We start from the raw sequence: 23,027 nt of genomic DNA, 5'->3' as shown, positions 1-23,027 counted from the left end.
ACTTTATGCACACACTGGACTCTACCCACACACACACACACACACACACACTCACACATACACTGACATCCCAACACACACATACACACACACACATAGCATGCGCACACATGCATACTGACGCCACAAACACACTCACACACACACACTTTCACACTCACCATATACGCTGCTGCTACTGCTGCTACAGCTCAGTCTATTATCTATCCTGTTGCCTAGTCACTTTACCCCTACCTACATGTACATAGCTACCTCAATTACCTCATATCCCTGAACATCGACTCAGCACTGGTACTTCCTGTATATAGCCATGTTATTTGTACTTGTTATTGTTATTCGTTATTTGTCTACTTATTCCTGTGTCACTATTTCTATTTTTTATTAGTTTTTTATCTTTAACTCTGCATTGTTTGAAAAGGACCTGTAAGGAAGCATTTCACTGTTAGTCTACACCTGTTGTATACGAAGCATGTGACAAATAAAATGTGATTTTATTTTATTTCACTTGTGACTTGAGTTTGTTGTTTGTCTGCTTGAACTGCGTATGTGATGGCAAATCCTATTATTCAATTGGCATCTAATTGTAAAAATGTTGGCCAACTCTTAAGCCTATAATGTCTTGTGATTCATTCACCTTTGGATGACCTTTTTTTTTTAGGAAATCTCCCTTATTTTTCAGCTTGAAGTCATACGAGTTCAACAACAACTAAAATACTCAGGTAGAGTTTTACCTGGTCAGGTAAAGAAAAGCTCTAGCTTAGCATTTGATGTGAACTCACAGCAGTAAACAAGCGAGATTCTCTCCAAACAGGACAACCTTCAAGCCATAGCATTTGGTGATTGGGCTGCCATCTGATTGTTATCATAATGCATGACTAAAAAGTGTTTTTGCAAGTAGTTGATTCTATCACAACAAAGGTTGAGGTATCAAAGCCAAAGGTGAGGGTTATGTCAGGGTTCTCTTGTAGGGTGCACCATATTTACTACAGATTAAGATATATTGTATATCTAAATACCACAGGCACTGCTCATATTTGCTTGCAGTGCACCTTTTAAAATGTTACATGGTGGAGTACCTAGCTATTAAGTGGATTGGTTAGGCTATCATAGTTAGTTGCGTTATTCGTGGAACAGATAATAATGCCCGCAAACACAATCAAGTGAAGTAGGATGTCTCTTGCATATGGATCAAAACCTAGATGGGTTGGCAAATGTATTGGCAAAATCGAATTATTGAGTTGGGCTTGTTTGGCACCTTGATCATATTTGGTCTACACAATTAGAAATAGGGCTGAGACGTCAACGGCACAGGGACTGCCTCAGACATAGATATTCATGCATACCTCTGCCTGAACACTTTCCGCGCGACTCGAGGAAGGAGGGCTCGTGCGCTTATGACACTGGTTGACAAGAGCGCAGTGCGCTGACTGTCCACGGAACAACGAGAGGATGGCTGCTTAGTCCTTGTGGATTTAAATTACCTGTAAGCAGTATCAGCAGGTTGGACAGGACATCCTTACACTATTTCATCCATTGCAGGTAAAAAGTTGCTGATACATCTCTATATTATGTTGTTCAGTGGACATATCTGTGGTTCGGTGGGGATGTTGAAGCAATGACTAGCCTTGTCACAGCAAACTATTATTTTGAATGTTTAAATGCATATTTCAAAATGATACATGCCATCTCAATTTCTCACGCAGGACAATAACATCCTTTAATATCTATGCGTAATAACGATGTAATAAACATACAACGAGATGTGTATCTATTTCTATAGTTTTGTGAATTAATACGTTTTAAATTAGGATTCTGATATAAAATGCTGTGAACTAGTTCATTACTTTGGTTTCTTGCTTCTTTAACTTAAACTGTAAAGAGAGCAGGTTTACCTGCTGCAGCGATGTGGACGGTCAGACTCGGCAAGATGAGAGGCAGAGAGTGCTGCTGATAACGTTATAGTTTTGAGTCTTATCGAGCGTTAACAAAGTTTTGTTGTACTGTACAGACATGAAACTAGGCTACACAAATTGTTAAAGGGTTACTGTGAATTAGACAGTAGCTTAAGTTTACAGGCAGCTCGGTGGCAAGTACAATTATGTACACCTACTGTAATATAAATACGATATCAAAGCAAGTACTTTGTAATGACACAGTACAATACCTTTAAATGGACTGAATTATACTGTAATTACAAGGGATTGGTGCAAGCAGGTTGGCTGCTAGGTAAAGTGTTTACTCATTACAGTATATTAATGAATATTTGGTGTTTTATATCACTTGCACATCTAGAGGCCTTAACAAAGGGTTCCAAACTTGCAGCGACTACTGGGCAAAACAGACCAAAAGGACATGGCAAAATGCTCAACCATTAAGGTTTAAGACTTGTCCCTATACACTTTAAATTGACGGGCACTATAACCACATAGGAATGGAATTGGTACAGCATTCTCACTCACGGGTGCAACAAATACAGCCTCTTACAAGGCACGCCTCAAAACATTTATGAGCCAGAAACAACAATACCATGCACTCACTAATGGTCAAAAGGTTTTCGGCTTTCTAAAGATAGGTACTGTATTCTGTGGGATGGAATTACACAGTACCATTAGAAAGACAGGATTCTTTCCCTGCCCTTAACGTTTTCCCACAATGCACCATAAATGACAGTATTCTGCAGTAAAACGTTTCAGAGTATTTTACTGTTGATAATACCCCAAATTACTGTATAATTTACAGTTTTCTGTTACAGTGCAACTGTACAAAATGTGAGTATATTATTTGGTCAACATCCCGTTGACAGTTTAAAATAGGGAGCTACAAAGGTCAGTTCTAAGTTACACTGACTGACTCAGAGCGCATTGTTTCCGGCCAAAGCAATGCCTGATAGCAGAGTGACCACAACGTCCCCTTTACTTTTCCTATTGTCTGGATATGATTTAGTAATGATAGCTGAGCTCGAGGAGGGGAACCCATTCTGATTCTAGGGTGTCAGGTGTGCTAATCCAGGAGTGAGAGAAGAGTTTTCCCTGTCGTGGAACCCTCACCTGTCCTTGTCAGTCAGGTCAGTGTGCACTTTGCAAGGCTGTCAGAAGGTCATCTTGTCAATGCTGCATGCATTGTGTGTTCGGTCATCACAGCCTATCAGGTTATTATTGTAGGCCGAGGCTATCCACCCTGTAAGTGTGAGACTTGCGTAACTGATAAATGTATTTGGTTTATCTCATGACAAGAAGACCCCCTTTTGTGAACTGTTGTTTGATAGCATTTTGGTTTGCATTTTGATTTGGTTTTGCACTAATTCTTCTTGTTAAGGCAGGGGTTCCCAAGCTTTTTTGGCCCACGACCCCATTTTGATATCTGAACATTATTGCGATGCCAACCATGTGAAAAATAATTATGCAATAACAGCCAATGTTTACATTTTTTATTTGGGGCTATGGCAGTCAATTTAAAAACATTTTAACAGTATTTATGATTGTCTTCTCAACTCACCATCACATACTTTTAATGTGGGGCCATGCCAGTCAATTGCAAATTAGTCTGACATAATGTGTCTTAACGCACCACCACTAATGAGATGGGTGTGCTTGACGCATGTCGCGTCAGATGTTCTCAAAGTCAGGGGGCGTGGTCGACAGTGGGCACCTCATCTCTGCTGTCACATCCAACCTGCATGCAAATGCAAATCAAATTTTATTGGTCACATACACGTGTTTAGCCGATGTTATTGCAGGTGTAGCAAAATGCTTGCGCTTCTAGCTCCGACAGTGCAGTAATATCTAACAAGTAATATCTAACAATTTCACAACATATACCCAATACACACAAATCTAAGTAAGGAATTAATTAAGAATGAATTAAGAATATATACATATATTGACGAGAGCACTGATGGTGCTTTCAAGACAACTGTGGACTCTGAAAAATACGAGGTCAAATCATGACGTCAGTGATTTTCAGGTCGCAAAGTCGGAAGCTCAAGAAAGAGGCCCAAGTTCCTGAGTTGGAATTCCGAGTTGGATGACCGTTAAAAAAAAGTCCCAGTCGGAGCTCATTTATTTCAGAGTTCCCAGTTGTCTTGAACGCACTGATGTTGGAAGTCGGAGATTTCCGAGTTCCCAGTTTCAAGTTCCCAGTTGTTTTGAACGCGGCATTAATGCGCAGAGGGAGACTGCAGGGTATTCCCTTTGAGTCAGGAACCAAAACTCCTCGGTAGTGACCCGTGAATGCATTCAGTCACATGACATCTGGATCAGCTGTTCGATTTCACTTACCGGCATGACAATTGAACCAGGGTCACAGTCAAACGGATTGGGAAGTAGGTCCCAAAGTGCTCTTCCAAGCGTTGAAGGTGATCAGTCATCGATCGTGTGGGACATTTACAGATGCTGTCTTCTGTTAGAAACATGCACAGCCAAGGGAAGCGGACATGGTTCGCTTTTGAAAGACTCCAATAAGAATTATTTCCTCTGAATCCACTGATTCGGTCACTCATCTGTAGAATGTTTTTCTATTTCTCCTGCATGCTTGTGTTCAGTTCGTTCAGTTTCCCAAATATGTCTGTTACATAGGCAAGGATACATTTTATTTTCATTACACAGAAAGTCAACCAAGTTTGTTATTTTTACATCCATTGTGAATGACAACAATTCTTCTCTCAATGCGAAAAATCTTTCCAACACTCCCCCTCGATAACCACCAAACCTTGGTGTGAAATAGAGCATTGTCATGCTCTGATCCCATGTCTCCACATAGTTTTGCGAACAGGCGTGCGCACAGTGGATGTGGTTTGATGTAGTTTACAATCAAAGTTACCTGCTGCAGTATATCTCTGAGTTCTGTGGCTCAGCTCTTTTGCCGCCAGTTGCTCTCGGTGTATCATACAATGCGTCCATATGGCAGAGGGATACACATTCATAACTAGAGTGCAGAGGCCTGCCCGCCATCCCACCATAGATGGAGCCCCAGCTGTGCAAAAGCCCACTAGTTGATCCCATGGAATCTGTTTTTGGTCAATATAGCCACGCAACACACTGAACATCCCCATGTGCAGTTGCATGCTCGGCAATCGTGAGACAGAACAATATGTCCTCGTGAATAGCATCCCCCGACATGTATAGCGAACAAAATTCAATGCATGGGCATCTCGGAACTCACAGCTAATGTCCATTTGGAGAGCATAAGCTGGGGAGTTTTTGAATCGTTTAGTCAGAGTTTCCTTTTGATTGCTAGCAATAGCATACATTATTCGTTTAACAGTGTTATCTGACAAAGGTATTGATGTGAGTTTCTGTGCCTCTGCCTCCACACACATTGTTTTCATCATATCAATTGCGGCCGGTAATATCAAAGTCTCTGCAATAGTGTGTGGTTTCAAGGCTTAACGGGGCCTAACCATTCACCTTGGGAATGATTCAAGTGCAATGGTCAGGTGCAGCCTTTTACCATGATCTAAGGGCGCTCTCTGGTTGAATTGTATCTTTTAGATTTGAATCATTTTCATGTAGAATTTTAAGGTTAACCACATTACAATAATTTTGATACAACGACGATATTATAATATATATATATATCTTTGTATGTATATTTTTTCTCTCTCCGGATTTAGGTAATTCTTCCGGGACATTATTTTCGTATCAGACGACCCCACATGGGGCTGCGACCCTTGGTTTGTGACCACTGTGTTAATGTTCTGTCCAGTGAAAATCTCATTTTTAAAAGTTAATATTCTGTTAACTCATACCTAAATAATGTTGCTGACTCATCCTATACCTGTATTTGTGGCCAAAGCATAAATTGGAGAAAAAACACCTCAAAAACCCCTCCTAAAAGTTGTATCTTAAACAGACCGTTTCAAAAATGCTTGCTATTTCCTCATAGGGGATAATGTCATACTCATGAGGAGGATGAGCTGGCCAATTATCGGTCAACTCACATGAATCTTTTTAATGACCGTTATATTCCCACACCATTCTGTTGTTGGGGCATGCCCCCACACCATTCCAACACAGATAAAAGCTGCTTTTTAACACTTAATTAAAAATGTTGGGAAGGAAAACTATTTCACTCATATTGTAAGTAATTATAGATCATATTTAATAGAAATCTTGAAACACTGGACAGTTACTTTAATAATTACTGTGCAGTTTGGCTAATACTGTATGTGCTCACACATTAGACATTTTCTAAAGCTCAAGGGCCTCCCTAAAATCTGAAGTGTCTCCTGAGTGGCGCAGTGCTAGCTGTGCCACTAGAGATCCTGGTTCGAATCCAGGCTCTGTCGTAGCCGGCCGTGACCGGGAGACCCATGGGGCGGCGCGCAATTGGCCCAGCGTCGTCCAGGGTAGGGGAGGCAGGGCCGGCAGGGAGGGAGCTCAGTTGATAGAGCATGGCGTTTGCAACGCCAGGGTTGTGGGTTCGATTCCCACAGGGGGTATGAAAATAAATAAATAATGTAAGTCGCTCTGGATAAGAGCGTCTGCTAAATGACGTAAATGTCATTAGGTCTGGGCCCTATAGGCATGTGCTGTCAACGTGCATTTTATATATTTTGATTGGTTCATTCAGATTCCTTAAGTCGAAATCTGCTATGGAATTGCTATGTGTTTACGCACATCACATACTAGTTTACCTGTAGGGCCCCTGAAATCTGCAATGTCATTAGCACAAGGTCCCTAGAAGGATTCACTGCTACACCACCCTTCCACTCCCTGCCTTGGGGGCCGTCATGTGGTAGATGCGTTTTGGGATGTAGGATGAAAGACAGTGTCCTTGTAGTGTCAACACACTGGGGTCACTTTCACTTGTAAGGTTGTCCTATGACCTATATGCAGTCCCATCGAGTCAATCAATCAAATTTATAAAACCCTTTTTCCATCAGCAGTTGTCACAAAGTGCTTTTACAGTAACGTAGACCCCAAATACTGTGCTTCCTAGAAGGAAGAAAACTTCCTAGAAGGAAGACACCTAGAGGAACCAGGTTTAGAATCACTTTATTCACCAAGTACATTTGCACATACCCGAAATGTGACTTAGTGAATGGGTGCTGCCAGCAATAGTTAATCACACAGACATCACACAGACAGAATACAGACACAAGGTCAACATAGTCAACATACAGCATATACTATATAAATACTTTACCTCTACCCACATGTACATATTACCTCAATTACCTCGACTAACCTGTGCCCCCGCACATTGACTCTGTATCGGTACCCCCTGTATATAGCCTCGCTACTGTTATTTTACTGCTGCTCTTTAATTATTTGTTATCTTTCTATTTTTCTTCTTTTTAAATTTTTTACTTATCTATTTTTTACTTAACATTTATTTTTCTTAAAACTGCATTGTTGGTAAAGGGCTTGTAAGTAAGCATTTCACTGTAAGGTTGTATTCGGCGCATGTGGCAAATAACATTTGATTTGATTTGATTTTATAGGTGATTTAGTGATGTTGTACAATTTATCTATACATTAAGAGGAAGGGATGCTGCCATGACAAATACAGCATATACAGGTACAGTGTTGTACATAGTGTAAATGCAGTATAGTGCCGTTATTAGTATAAAATGTATCGGACAAGGTGCAGTGATAGGACAAGTTGCAGTGATCGGACAAGGTGCAGTGATCGGACAAGGTGCAGTGATCGGACAAGGTGCAGTGATCGGACAAGGTGCAGTGATCGGACAAGGTGCAGTGATAGGACAAGGTGCAGTGATCGGACAAGGTGCAGTGATCGGACAAGGTGCAGTGATAGGACAAGGTGCAGTGATCGGACAAGGTGCAGTGATAGGACAAGGTGCAGTGTGGTGGTCTATCAGATTCTGACTGTACTGGATAGAGGTTAACAGTACACTATATCTGACCATCACACATATTTGATGACCCTAAGGGCCGCTGAAATGTCATCTCTAGTCCAATGTAATTGTTCCTATCTCGCCTCCCCGATGTGGCCGGTAGCTAGTTTGGGTTGTGGGAGGAAAGACTTGACTCTGTCCACAAAGATTGTTGTGGTCCGTTGAGTTTGCAAGGTAGTTCTAATTGGAGTCCCATCGGATCTGGTCTTGGAGATCTAACACTGCACCTCTTTTGAGTGTAATACTGATTTCTGCTGAATAAGCATGTTTTGGGTTTTGAGCATTTTTTTAAACCTTATTTTATTTATTTTCATCCTTTTTTCTCTCTGAGTAAGTTAGAGTCAAACTTTTACAAAGCAGGTAAAACAGAAAACTGGTGTCCTTTTAGGACTGTGTGAGTTTTAGAACTTTACTTTAGAGTTGAGTAGTTTCAGTTAGAGTTGAAGAGATAGTTCTTAGAGTTCAGGAAGCACGGAATGGATGAGAATGGGACCGGGCACAACAACAAAATAAATAGTAAGAATTAATGATGACAATGAATTTACAAATTTTATTACGAAGAATATTTGTCAACGTAGTCTATTGCTTATGTAAAATCATGTTGAATATTTTTTAGATAACCTATAACATAATTATATTATCAGAACAACACCAACATTTAGCAATATTTAGCCATTTATTAAGTTTACTTGCATACAATGTATACGACAAGTACATTAGATGTGTGTGTGTGTTTGTGGACCCATTATATTTATCATTATATCTCCTTTATACTGATTTATAAATTCAATATTACATGTATTTTATTTTCATTAGGTTATTGAACATATATTGTGAATTCACACTACTTTGGTTTCTCTTTTATGCAACAGTTTAGTGGTATCCTGTGTAGATATATTGACCTATAGACCGTTTTGTAGGATCCTGTGTAGATATATTGACCTATAGACAGTTTTGTAGTATCCTGTGTCAATATATTGACCTATAGACAGTTTTGTTGGATCCTGTGTCGATATATTGACCTATATACAGTTTTGTTGGATCCTGTGTCGATATATTGACCTATAGACAGTTTTGTAGTATCCTGTGTCAATATATTGACCTATAGACAGTTTTGTAGTATCCTGTGTCGATATATTGACCTATAGACAGTTTTGTAGTATCCTGTGTCAATATATTGACCTATATACAGTTTTGTAGTATCCTGTGTCAATATATTGACCTATAGACAGTTTTGTAGTATCCTGTGTCAATATATTGACCTATAGACAGTTTTGTTGGATCCTGTGTCGATATATTGACCTATAGACAGTTTTGTAGTATCCTGTGTCAATATATTGACCTATATACAGTTTTGTAGTATCCTGTGTCGATATATTGACCTATAGACAGTTTTGTAGTATCCTGTGTAGATATATTGACCTATAGACAGTTTTGTAGTATCCTGTGTCGATATATTGACCTATATACAGTTTTGTAGTATCCTGTGTCGATATATTGACCTATAGACAGTTTTGTAGTATCCTGTGTCGATATATTGACCTATATACAGTTTTGTAGTATCCTGTGTAGATATATTGACCTATAGACCGTTTTGTAGTATCCTGTGTAGATATAGTGACCAACAGGCAACTTGATATGAATTGAAGTGTAGTGTGTCCAAATTCCACAGAGACCATTCTAATATTAGAACAAGAGGAAGTTCCTTTTTTTTCTTTTTTTATGATTCCCACGGAGACTCCTTCTAATCCTTGGGTCTGCTTATTTAAACTGCCAAACACACAACTGGATGGAATCCCGATGTTTTAAAGCTAACAGGGAATTCAAGTTGCACAGAAGTGAGCACCGAGTCAGAGATAGTCAGGGACTAGATGGAGACCAGCTGGACAGTAGCTTATGTTAGTGAAGATGCACGCACATTTTCCCTTTGAGTGGAGGATAAGCACCATCCGGGATAAGTTCAACAGAGTCCAAGGAGCAATTCACATAGTGCAGTATGTCTAAAAAATAAACAATTCTCAGTTGCAAACTCTCAGATGTCATCTCCTTATCTCCTTCAGTCCCTGGCCTGCCTGGGCAGCTAGCAGGGAGATCAAGAGGGATGATTTCACAGATATAAATGTTGCTTTTGGAAGCTTTAGTTGGATGACCATGGAAAACAAACACTTTACACTTTTAGATATTCTGTTCTTACATAGATGTGGATTACACAAGCGTAAGGGGGGATGAAAGACCTTTCTTAAAGGTGATGAATGTTTTTCCAGAATTTGTTCATTTATATTATTTTGCCAGTATATCATTATTTGATATTCATGCACATTCATGTACCAGATTATTTCTGTGATATGTTGGCTAAAGGTATTCTCCGACTCCCTCACACAGTAATAATTTAGGTCAACCTTAGCAAAATTATCAAGATCTACATTTTGTGTGATTTTGTATTAGAAATAAATACATTCATTATTTAATATTTTCATATAGGACTTTGCAGTCTGGGGGAAATGCATTATTTTCACATGGTTCTTTGCAGTCTGTTCCATAGAAGGGAAATGTAACCACATGTATTACCAGGCATCAATGTTGATTTACTCACGTAAGCTATTTTGATCCATAAGGCCTGAAACCAGAAACTCATGATGGAGAACTTTCTGCAGTCCTCCTCATAGAGATAGCTAGAGGACTCTAGAGCCCAAAAGCCAATTTTAGCGCTTTAAACTTGGTGGGACTTCCTATGGGGAAGGATCACTTAATTCCATCCAGGTCACCAGAAGGGATCAGTCAATGAATTATACTTGTGAGCAAACATTCCACAACTGCAGGTGGCAGTAATTCGCCAACCTTGGCTTTATACCTGTTCAAACAAGACACTCCAGGTGGCAGTATGCACACTTCAGTTTGATTACCAAGTCATAGAAGTAATAGAATAACAAAATTGACTACTTCAAAATGGAGAAGGTCTCAATGGTGCTACCTGTGCTCTCACAGATGCTATAATGGAACAGAGACAATGATGCCATGTCTATCTAAGTCTATGGTCCTCCTAGATCCCCTATGCAAGCTGAGTGTGGGCTAATGGCTTATGTCGAGACGTGACTTTTATTAAAATGGTGACTGTTATTTATTGAATCAACTAACTACGTTTAATTGTCACTCGATTAAATTAATCATGTAACAAATAACTAATTAGGAATTTGGGGCACCACGGAAGAAGTTGTTTAACGAGTTACCATCTCCCGAATTAAACTCTTAGAAGATATATATTATATATCGATAACAGTCACTTATTAAATAATTATCTCTTATCAGTCTCATTCTGAACGTCGCATAATCCTTGAACCTGTAAGAACACTAACCTTATTGATGAATCAGCAATACACAAATTGGCTTAATTATTTATTTACTAGCTAACTAAATAATAACACAGAATACAAACACACACACACATAGGTTATTGATTACTAACGTAATACAATGAGAACAGGTCCCTAGTGGACTGGATGAACAATAGCATGCATGCTTGGGTAGAAGGAGGGTCAGGATGGAAGTGAGAGACAGAGATTCAAACTATTGTTGTTACTTTGTAAACTACACTCACAGAAATACAAATGCTTAGAACCCTAATCATTGCTCATTTGTATTAGAAATGCAACATGTATTTACTTGTAGCTGCCCTCGATAGTTGAGTTTGCCCACCAGAGATCCCAATGTCATTGGTAGAGTTTCTGGTCGTAGTGGTGGTTAGACTGGATACTTCAGCGTACCCTGTAGTTCGTAGAGTTGATCTGTTAGAATAGTACTTTTGTACCAACGGTTGTCTGAGAGGGATTGTCCTTCCCAACTCTTGTCTTTAGTGAAAGTTCTCTAGACGACTATACATGCCAGCTGCAGACTGAGATGATAAGGTCTAGTGCGTTGTCTTCTTCTTCACCTCATGTAGAGATTGAGAGTTTCAGAGTTTCGCCATTTTGCCATATTCAGCTCGCGCTGCATGTCGGCTGGTCTGTAGAGTTTAACCATTTTGCCATATTAATCTCGCGCTGCATGTCGGCTGGTCTGTAGAGTTTAACCATTTTGCCATATTCAGCTCGCGCTGCACGTCGGCTGGTCTGTAGAGTTTAACCATTTTGCCATATTCAGCTCGCGCTGCACGTCGGCTGATCTGTAGAGTTTAACCATTTTGCCATATTCAGCTCGCGCTGCATGTCGGCTGGTCTGTAGAGTTTAACCATTTTGCCATATTCAGCTCGCGCTGCATGTCGGCTGGTCTGTAGAGTTTAACCATTTTGCCATATTCAGCTTGCGCTGCATGTCGGCTGGTCTGTAGAGTTTAACAATTTTGCCATATTCAGCTCGCGCTGCATGTCTGCTGGTCTGTAGAGTGTCATCCATTTTAAGCCGTGTAGCTTCAGCTTCACGCTTCCTGGTCTAATAGAAATTCAACCATTTGCAACATCCGGCTTATACCATAATCTGCTTGGTCTGAGGTAAATTTCGTCACGAGGGTTTTATACTTCAGTAGGAAAAGGGGGCATTTCATCATGTTTGTGCTCATCTGGGCGTGGCCACTGACTGAGAACAAGTCAATATGGAAAACGATCATCTCATCTAGAATGCTAAAATCACATTGTTATTAAGTATTATTATACTTAATCATTCATTTAATGCAACAATTAGATGCAAACCTCATAACTGGGAAGTGTACACCCCTAGAGATACAGTTATGTTGTTCCACAGTCTTTAATGACATCACAACATAGTAACGAATTCGACGTGATTGTTCTTTAAGTCCCCACCGACCATTTCCCACATTCTTTGTGGTAGAAATATTGTTTCATTATTCACTTTTGGATGTTGGAGTTTTGGCGGGAAGAATCTCTGTGTTGAATCTCTGTGTTAACAAAGGTGTCCTGTCTCCAAATACTTCATGGCAAGGAAGAGAAAGTCTGCACGGTATTTACGACCGGTCATAAAATTGGCCCCCAGGACAGGGGGTGTTCAAACCTTTGCCTAGCCAGCATCTTTGATCCTCAGCCCATGAGGGCAAGTCATGACACTTAGAACAGTGGTATTCAAAGTCAGGGTCATGACCCCAAGTGCGGTGGCGGGGAAATTGAAGTGGGGTTGCCCAAATTCTTATAATTTTTATTGGGGAACAAGTACAGATTATTTTATGGGGCAATATACAAACGTTTTTGAGAAAGATAATTTGAAAAGTTGAGTAAATGTATTTATTGATTCTCATAATTTTGTTAAGAGAGATGAAAAAATGTAAGGTTATTTGTTGATGTTAAAATCTAAATTTACCCATTTTAAGGTTGTGTGGGGTGGGGTCGGCAGAATTTCTGAAGAAAATAATTAGGTTCTGGCGGAAAAATGGGGTCCCCGCTGAAATAGTTTGAATACCACTGGTTTAAATTTACCACAGTCACAACAGGTTTAAGATATACAATATACAATGTATAAAAGATATGCACTGGAAACATTTACATATATTATATGTACCTATACATTTGAACTCATATAGGCCTATTTTATAGCCTACGGAATAGCTTTTTCATCATCTATGGTACTTTTCAACCAACCCAGAATGGATGTGTTGAGACTTGAGAGGTGCACCTTGCTGTTTGTCTTCCCAGGTAGAGCCCACCTGACCCAGGACCTAAACCCATCGGAAGACCCTCTCCGAGAGCCTGGTCAGCAGTCTGGAGAAGCCATGGAGAGGAATGAGAGGTCCACACCCGTCCCTGGCAAAGAGAAAGAGGTGGATATCATCAATATCAAGGGCATCGAGGACATAGGCTATGTCCAGCCGGATTCCATAGTAAGTCGGTCACCTTTAGTTTTCAGCAACTGGCAAATCAAAGTCCATAGCACATAGCATACTGTAGCAGCATGCAAAACATGTGATTCCTGGAAAGAAAGTAGCAGTACAGTAAAGCCAGTGTTGACAGTGGAAAATACCCTCGGTGGTCCTCTGTAGTTGAGTTGGTAGAGCATGGCGCTGGCAGTGGCAACATCAGCATAGTGGGTTTGATTCCCAGGACAACCCATAAGTAAAAAATGTATGCACGCTTGGCCTCCCGAGTGGCGCAGCGGTCATGGCAGTGTTGCAGCGTCACTACAGCCTGGGGTTTGATCCGGCCGTGACCGGGAGTCCCATAGGGCAGCGCACAATTGGCCCAGCGTCGTCCGGGTTAGGGGAGGGTTTGGCCGGTGGGGATTTACTTGGCTCATCGCACTCTAGCGACTCCTTGTGGCAGGCCGGGTGCCTGCAGGCTGACTTCGGTCGTCAGTTGAACGGTGTTTCCTCCAACACATTGGTGCAGCTGGCTTCCGGGTTAAGCGAGCGGGTATAAGAAGCGCGGTTTGGCGGGTCATGTTTCGGGGGATGCATGACTCGACCTACGCCTCTCCCGAGCATGTTGCGGTGATGAGACAAGATCGTAATCCCGAATTTGAAAAATAAAATAAAGGGTAAAAATATATAAAAATAAATGGCATATATTATATATTATAATTGATTAGTGTGCCCAATCTCAAATTTAGATCACAGTGAGGATACCTCATTGTTTGTTTGCTTTTGTTCTGGGGCCGTATGTATCAAGCATCTCAGAGTAGGAGTGCTGATCTAGGAAATACATTCTGTCTCAGCTGTCTTAGCTATGATCTACATATTTCTCTACTCTGTCTGCATACGTACCACTCTTAACTGACTGATATAACGTGAAACGATGTCTGCTAGGTGTTGGATATTTTGGGTTGATGTAGACATGGAACAGTTCCGTAACAAGCCATTTAGGAAATGCTGGCTGAAGTTAATTAGTTGTTTGGCCTACAGGTAGTTTGGTAGACTTTTTATGGTCATCATTGAGAAAATGTATTGGCAGGGTTGGGGAGTAACCGATTACATGTAATCAGTTACATGTCATCAGATTATAAAAAACTGTAATCAGTTACGTTACCAGCTAAAATATTGTAATCATATTATGTCCTATGCTAGCTGTATACAGTAATGTCTTAGGCTAGCTGTATACAGTAATGTAATACATTTACATTTTAGTCATTTAGCAGACGCTCTTTTCCAGAGCGACTTACATGAGCAATTAGGGTTAAGTGCCTTGCTTAAGGGCACATCGACAGATTTTCACCTAGTCAGCTCGGGGATTAGAACCAGCGACCTTTTGGTTACTGGCACAACGCTCTTACCCACTAAGCTACCTGCCGCCCCATTACTGTATACAGTAATGTCCTAGTCTAGCAGTATACAGTAATGTCCTAGTCTAGCTGTATACAGTAATGTAATAGTCTAGCTGTATACAGTAATGTCCTAGGCTAGCAGTATACAGTAATGTCCTAGGCTAGCAGTATACAGTAATGTCCTAGTCTAGCTGTATACAGTAATGTCCTAGTCTAGCAGTATACAGTAATGTCCTAGTCTAGCTGTATACAGTAATGTCCTAGTCTAGCAGTATACAGTAATGTCCTAGGCTAGCAGTATACAGTAATGTCCTAGTCTAGCAGTATACAGTAATGTCCTAGGTTAGCAGTATACAGTAATGTCCTAGTCTAGCAGTATACAGTAATGTAATAGTCTAGCTGTATACAGTAATGTCCTAGTCTAGCAGTATACAGTAATGTCCTAGTCTAGCTGTATACAGTAATGTCCTAGTCTAGCAGTATACAGTAATGTAATAGTCTAGCAGTATACAGTAATGTCCTAGTCTAGCAGTATACAGTAATGTCCTAGTCTAGCTGTAAGGACTTTCCTAGCTGTATACAGCACTCAGCTTGGAGTAATGGGGAGTGTCCTGGGATAGCAGTATACAGTAACACTAAACATTGGGGTGATCTGACCACATCCTTATGTTCCCTAGACCTGTGAGAAGTGAACTTTGCCTCAGCTTCCTGCGTGGAGCAGACTGAGACATGTTTTCCTCTGGGACCACTCGCTGGTTTACAAGGCTGCTCTTGTTATGTTTATTAGTTAGCTGTGTATTTGTTTCACGTTTTTAGTAGCTAAAAATAAATCGTCCCTGGATGCTATTTTTCTGAGTTATGCAATGTCACAACATTTTAACATTCAGTCCAGATTTTTTGATGTTGTTGTGGCTATTAACTAGTAGTTGACAAATATAGTTTTACTTTTGTTGGCTATCTTCTATTACTAACCTTAATTTGTTTTTGTAATAACAAGGCTCATCTGTAAAAGAGACCTTGGTCTCAGCATGACTCCCTGTCAAAATAAAGGTTAAATTAGAAATAAAAAATATATGTTTTAAGTGCGAAGTGGGCGTTGGTCTGAAACTGAAAAAGAAAGGACATTCACCAGCACCACAGTGCCTACTTCACCCATGCTCTACCAAGGTTTTCCAGCACACAGCTTTGACCTATTGCAGTAGCTGTGTTGGTCTATTGTATATCCCCCCTCAAGCCGATACCACGACGGCCCTCAAGGAACTTCACTGGACTTTATGCAAACAGGAAACCATATATCCTGAGGCTGCATTTGTTGTAGCTGGGGATTGTAACAAAGCACATTTGAGAAAAAGGCTACCTAAATTCTGTCAGCATATTGACTGTAGCACTCGCGCTGGAAAAACACTAGATCACTGCTACACTAATTTCCACTATGCATACAAGGCCCTTCCCCAACCTCCTTTCGGCAAATCTGACCACGACTACATTTGTTCCTCCCTTCCTATAGGCAGAAACTCAAACAGGAAGCACCCATGCTAAGGACTATTCAATGCTGGTCTGACAAATCGGAATCCACACAAGATTGATTTGATCACACGGACTGGGATATGTTCCGGGTAGCCTCTGAGAATAATATAGACGTATACGCTGATTCAGTGAGTGGGTTTATAAGGAAGTGTATAGGAGATGTCGTACCCACTGTGACTATTAAAACCTACCCTAACCAGAAACCGTGGACAGATGGCAGCCTTCGGGAAAAACTGAAAGCACAAACCACCGCATTTAACCATGGCAAGGTGACGGGGAATATGGCAGAATACAAATAGAGTGGTCATGCCCTCCGCAAGGCAATCAAACAGGCAAAACGTCAATATCGAGACAAAGTGGAGTTGCAATTCAATGGCTCAGATATGAGACGTATTTGGCAGGGTTTACAAACAATCACGGACTACATTAGGAAAACAAGCCACGTTGCGGTCATCGACGTCTTGCTGTCAGACAAGCTAAACAAGTTCTTTACCCGCTTTGAGGATAACACAGTGCCACCGACGTGGCCAGCTACCAAGAACTGTGGGCTCTCCTTCTCCGTGGCTGACGTGATTAAGACATTTAAACGTGTTAACCCTTGCAAGGCTGCCGGCCCAGGCGGCATTCCTAGCCGCGTCCTCAGAGCATGCGCAGACCAGTTGGCTGGTTTGTTTACGGACATATTCAATCTCTCCCTATCCCAGTCTGCTGTCCCCACATGCTTCAAGATGGCCACCATTGTTCCTGTACCCAAGAATGCAAAGGTAACTGAACTAATGATTATCGCCCCATAGCACTCACTTCTGTCATCATGAAGTGCTTTGAGAGACTAGTCAAGGATCATTTCAGCTCCACCTTACCTGTCACCCTAGACCCACTTCAATTTGCTTACCGCCCCAATAGGTCCACAGACGATCAAATCGCCATCACACTGCACACTGCCCTATCCCATCTGGACAAGAGGAATACCTATGTAAGAATGCTGTTCATTGACTATAGCTCAGCATTCAACACCATAGTACCATCCAAGCTCATCATTAAGCTTGAGGCCCTGGGTCTCAATCCCGCCCTGTGCAATTGGGTCTTGGACTTCCTGACGGGCCGCCCCCAGGTGGTGAAGGTAGGAAACAACATCTCCACTTCACTGATCCTCAACACTGGGGCCCCACAAGGGTTTGTCCTCAGCCCCCTCCTGTACTCCCTGTTCACCCATGACTAAGTAGCCATGCACTTGCATTACCCGTCTCATATGTATATACTGTATTCTATACTATCGTAATAATGTTTACATATCTTGCATTACCCGTCTCATATGTATATACTGTATTCTATACTATCTATTGCATCTTAGACTATGCCCCTCTGACAATGACATTGCTCATCCATTTATTTATATATTCTTATTCCATTCCTTTACTTAGATTTGTGTGTATTAGATGTCGTGGAACTGTTAGATATTACTTGCTAGATATTACTGCACTGTCGGAACTAGAAGCACAAGCATTTCGCTACACTCTCAATAACATCTGCTTAGCATGTGTATGTGACCAATACATTTGATTGGATTTGATTTGAGGCAGGTTGCTTAGGATTCAAACCTTCTCAAACAGCCTAATTCATACTCTTCAGAGCAGTGTCGGTCGGTGCCATTTAAGATGAGGGAGGACAATTTTATTTGAATGAGCATGGCCTTATTTCTATTACTGTCACGCCCTGGCTCTGGGGACGCTGTTATGTTGAGCCAGGGTGTGTAGATCAATGTGTTTTGTGTCTATGGGTGCTATTTCTATGTTGGCCAGAGTGGCTCCCAATCAGAGGCAACGAGTGTCAGGTGTTGCTGGCTGTCTCTGATTGGGAGCCATATTTAAACAGTCTATGTTTCATTCGTGTTTGTGGGATTTTGTTTCTAGTCTGTTTATGGTAGACCGTGAACTGTCACGTATCGTTTGTTGTTTTGATCGTGTCTCGTAATAAAGAGTATGTTTGCCTGCAACGCTGCGCCTTGGTCCTCATCTGTTCCTGACAATCGTGACAATTACAGCATATTGGATGACTGTCATTCATATTCCATTCACCCAGTTCAATGTAACAGCGATAGATTTAGGCTACTACATGATACTCAAATTTTCCCTATAACCATCATGAGATTGCTACAACCTAGCCTATGAAGGAAAGATTACAACGTAGGTGCAAACAGGTCTAAATAAACATTTGAGGCAACAGACAGTGACATATGGACAGACAGTGACACATTCAAAACCGCCTTGCACACTCTTGCCTGCATCTAGCTGATCTTGGGTGTAATCATTAGTCCAACAGTTGCAAACAAGAGTTTCTATTGGACAAATTCAGGTATGTTTATCCCCGTTTCTTTCCGTTTGCTTCCGTTTAATAAACTTTTTTCAACAGAATCGGCGGAATAAATACACCCCTGATCTTGAAATACAGAAATATCTAATTTACATAAGTATTCACACCCCTGAGTCAATACATGTTAGAATCACCTTCGGAAGAGATTACAGCTGAGAGTCTTTCTGGGTAAGTCTCTAAGAGCTATGCACAACTGGATTGTACAATATTTGCACATTATTTAACTCCTTCAAGCTCTGTCAAATTCGTTGTTGATCATTGCTAGACAACCATTTTCAAGTCTTGCAAAGACATAACACTTTGTATTCAGGACATACAGTTGAAGTCGGAAGTTAGGTTGGAGTCATTAAAACTCGTTTTTCAACCACTCCACAAATTTCTTGTTAACAAACTATAGTTTTGGCAAGTCGGTTAGGACATCTACTTTGTGCATGACACAAGTGATTTTTCCAACAATTGTTTACAGACAGATTATTTCACTTATAATTCACTGTATCACAATTCCAGTGGGTCAGAAGTTTACATACACTAAGTTGACTGTGCCTTTAAACAGCTTGGAAAATTCCAGAAAATTATGTCATGGCTTTATAAGCTTCTGATAGGCTAATTGACATCATTTGAGTCAATTGGAGGTGTACCTGTGGATGTATTTCAAGGCCTACCTTCAAACTCAGTGCCTCTTTGCTTGACATCATGGTAAATTCAAAAGAAATCAGCCAAGACCTCAGAAAACAAATTTTAGACCTCCACAAGTCTGGTTCATCCTTGGGAGCAATTTCCAAACGCCTGGAGGTACCACGTTCATCTGTACAAACAATAGTATGCAAGTATAAACACCATGGGACCACGCAGCCGTCATACGCTCAGGAAGGAGACGCGTTCAGTCTCCTAGAGATGAACGTACTTTGGTGCAAAAAGTGCAAATCAATCTCAGAACAACAGCAAAGGACCTTGTGAAGATGCTGGAGGAAACAGGTACAAAATGTTCTATATCCACAGTAAAACAAGTCCTATATCGACATAACCTGAAAGGCCTCTCAGCAAGGAAGAAGCCACTGCTCCAAAACCACCATAAAAAAGCCAGACTACGGTTTGCAACTGCACATGGGGACAAACATTGTACTTTTTGGAGAAATGTCCTCTGGTCTGATGAAACAAAAATAGAACTGTTTGGCCATAATGACGTCATTATGTTTGGAGGAAAAAGGGGGACGCTTGCCAGCCGAAGAACACCATCCCAACCGTGAAGCACCGGGGTGGCAGCATCATGCTGTGGGGGTGCTTTGCTGCAGGAGGGACTTGTGCACTTCACTAAATAGATCATGATGAAGGAAAATTATGTGGATATATTGAAGCAACATCTCAAGACATCAGTCAGGAAGTTAAAGCTTGGTCGCAAATTGGTCTTCCAAATGGACAATGACCCCAAGCATACTTCCAAAGTTGTGGCAAAATGGCTTAAGGACAACAAAGTCAAGGTATGGGAGTGGCCATCACAAAGCCCTGACCTCAATCCTATTGAAAATTTGTGGGCAGAACTGAAAAAGCATGTGCGAGCAAGGAGGCCTACAAACCTGACTCAGTTACACCAGCTCTGTCAGGAGGAATGGGCCAAAATTCACCCAACTTATTGTGGGAAGCTTGTGGAAGGCTACCCGAAACATTTGACCCAAGTTAAACAACTTAAAGGCAATGCTACCAAATACTAATTGAGTGTATGTAAACTTATGACCCACTGGGAATGTGATGAAATAAATAAAAGCTGAAATAAATCATTGACATTTCACATTCTTAAAATAAAGTGGTGATCCTAACTGACCTAAGACAGGGAATTTTTACTAGGATTAAAAGTCAGGAATTGTGAAAAACTGAGTTTAAATGTATTTGGCTAAGGTGTATGTAAACTTCCGACTTCAACGGTACAGCTGATTTTTTTGCCACATTGTTTTGCAGTTTTACTTTAGTGCTTTATTGCAAATAGGATGCATGTTTTGGAATATTTTTAGTATGGACAGGCTTCCTTCTTTTCACTCTGTCATTTAGGTTAGTATTGTGGAGTAACTACAATGTTGTTGATCCATCCTCAGTTTTCTCCTATCACAGCCATTAAACTCTGTAACTGTTTTAAAGTCACTATTGGCCTCATGGTGAAATCCCTGAGTGGTTTCCTTCCTCTCCGGCAACTGAGATAGGAAGGATGCCTGTATCTTTATAGTGACTGGGTGTATTGATACACCATCCAAAGTGTAATTAATAACTTCACCATGTTCAAAGGGATTTTAAGTCTGATAAAAAAAAAACATTAATCTACCAATAGGTGCCCTTCTTTGCGAGGCATTGGAAAACCTCCCTGGTCTTTGTGGTTGAATCTGTGTTTGAAATTCCCTGCTCGACTGAGAGACCTTACAGATAATTGGTCTGTATGTGTGGGGTACAGAGATGAGGTAGTCATTCAAAAATCATGTTAAACACTATTATTGCACACAGTGTCAGTCAATGCAACTTATTATGTGACTTGTTAAGCACATTTTTACTCCTGAACTTATTTAGGCTTGCCATAACAAAGGGGTCGAATACTTATTGAGTCAAGATATTTCAGCTTTTCATTTTTTATTAATTTGTTAACATTTCTAAAAACATTGTAGTGGCTGAAAACCCTTGGGATAAGACAAAATGTCTTGGGTTCCCTTGGGTTCTCTAGAACAAGCCTACTACTATCTGGCTACCAGTTGCGCAGCAACCCAAGTACTTTGGACCGTGTTTTAAAACTTGTAGATTAGGCAGAAAAAAGATGTTAGCATTGTCAGAAATGCTACAAAAAGGTAGTGCAACGGGGATTCTCTATTGGCACGTGAGAGCGATAAATTATACATTTAATCAAAACTGTTGCACCTACAAACGTATTCAGTCCAACAAATGTTAAGTCCGATGGTCACCGTATGGATGCTATAGTCTCGTTTTAATCAGACGTTAAGAATTTGAGCTAGGTGGTCACAATACATTTATTTTTTTCCTAATGCTAACGACCCTGACATAAAATCCGGTATGTGGTTCTCGGTAATGGCTGAACGGATCATGACGAGAGGCGGGGAGTGTGTTGTGTAACTCCAATAAAGGTAATTTGCTAAGTTTAATCGACATGTTGGCTTAGATGTGATGGTAGAAAAATTTGAATTTAACATTGAGCATCAATCAATCCCTACTTATTGTGGGGTTGTTGCCCCCACCTGTTGGAATTTACTTAAAGTTTCACTTGAAAACACAATAACTAATTTACATCGTTAATCACTGTAATATTTTGTGTAGATGTTTCTATTACTCCAACTGATCTTATGAATATGCATTAGAAGTGTTTAATCCCCCCTTGTTCAATACCGCTTATCCAGTGCCACATCTGAAGTGGTGCACCATCTCTGTGTTGCGATGACACATTCTCTCGCTGAGGACCCTCTCAGGGGAATGTTTGTATTGGTTGGACCAATGTTCACGTTCTAGTGAAATGAAACACAGCTTAACCTTGACCTCTGAATGACTAGCAGACCCTGAAAAAGATGGGAATATCTGCTATAGCTTTGATATGTAATGAGAGATTGGGAAATGAGAGGGCACCTTGTCGCGTTCAGATCAAGTCTAATATTAGCTACTTGGCATCTCAGACTCTTCTCGAGTAACAAGTACTAGGTCTTGTAGCAGCAAGACTTTGGGCTTGGTTCAACCCTGTGGACGGTGACAGAGAGAGCGGGAGAGAGAAAGAGAGACAGGGAAAGCCAGAGAGAGAGAGAGCTCTATTTAATAGCAGTAGTATGTGGCAGCGTTCGCCTAGTGATGGGAAGATGGCAGGAGAAACACCAGAGAGTTCAGGGACTTCACTGCTTCATGACGCAGCAGCTACAGCTAGCAAGCACAGGCACTTCTTAAAGGATGTGATTTTTCACGGCAAATTTCAGGTGAGTGGAATGACGAAGATACAGTATGTATGGATTTATATAATGGGTTTACATACTAGGAGACTGAGACTAAATATCTCAGGGGGAAAGCTTCATCACATAACAGTTTGTTTTTATAGTAAAGA

The 23,027-nt window shown here is 40.8% G+C and overlaps 1 protein-coding gene across 2 annotated transcripts in view; it reads left to right on the top strand.

The window, feature by feature from the left end:
- Positions 1-1,455: 1,455 nt before the first annotated feature.
- LOC311135206 (anoctamin-1-like) overlaps positions 1,456-23,027 on the top strand; it is a gene marked incomplete at its 5' end in the record, with an annotated part of 77,373 nt that continues 55,801 nt past the window's right edge. The window contains 2 exons of one of the 2 annotated variants that reach the window (XM_084169136.1): positions 1,456-1,539; positions 13,498-13,682. In XM_084169136.1, the coding sequence (XP_084025262.1) occupies positions 13,575-13,682 (108 nt within the window). Of the gene's footprint in view, positions 1,540-13,497; positions 13,683-22,758; positions 22,903-23,027 lie in introns of those variants that run through there. The other variant, XM_084169137.1, reaches the window with a different exon arrangement.

The sequence above is a fragment of the Coregonus lavaretus genome (genome assembly GCF_964263955.1).
Source record: "Coregonus lavaretus genome assembly, chromosome: 9".
Lineage (NCBI taxonomy): Eukaryota > Metazoa > Chordata > Actinopteri > Salmoniformes > Salmonidae > Coregonus > Coregonus lavaretus.
This window is presented reverse-complemented; position numbering and strand designations above follow the sequence as displayed.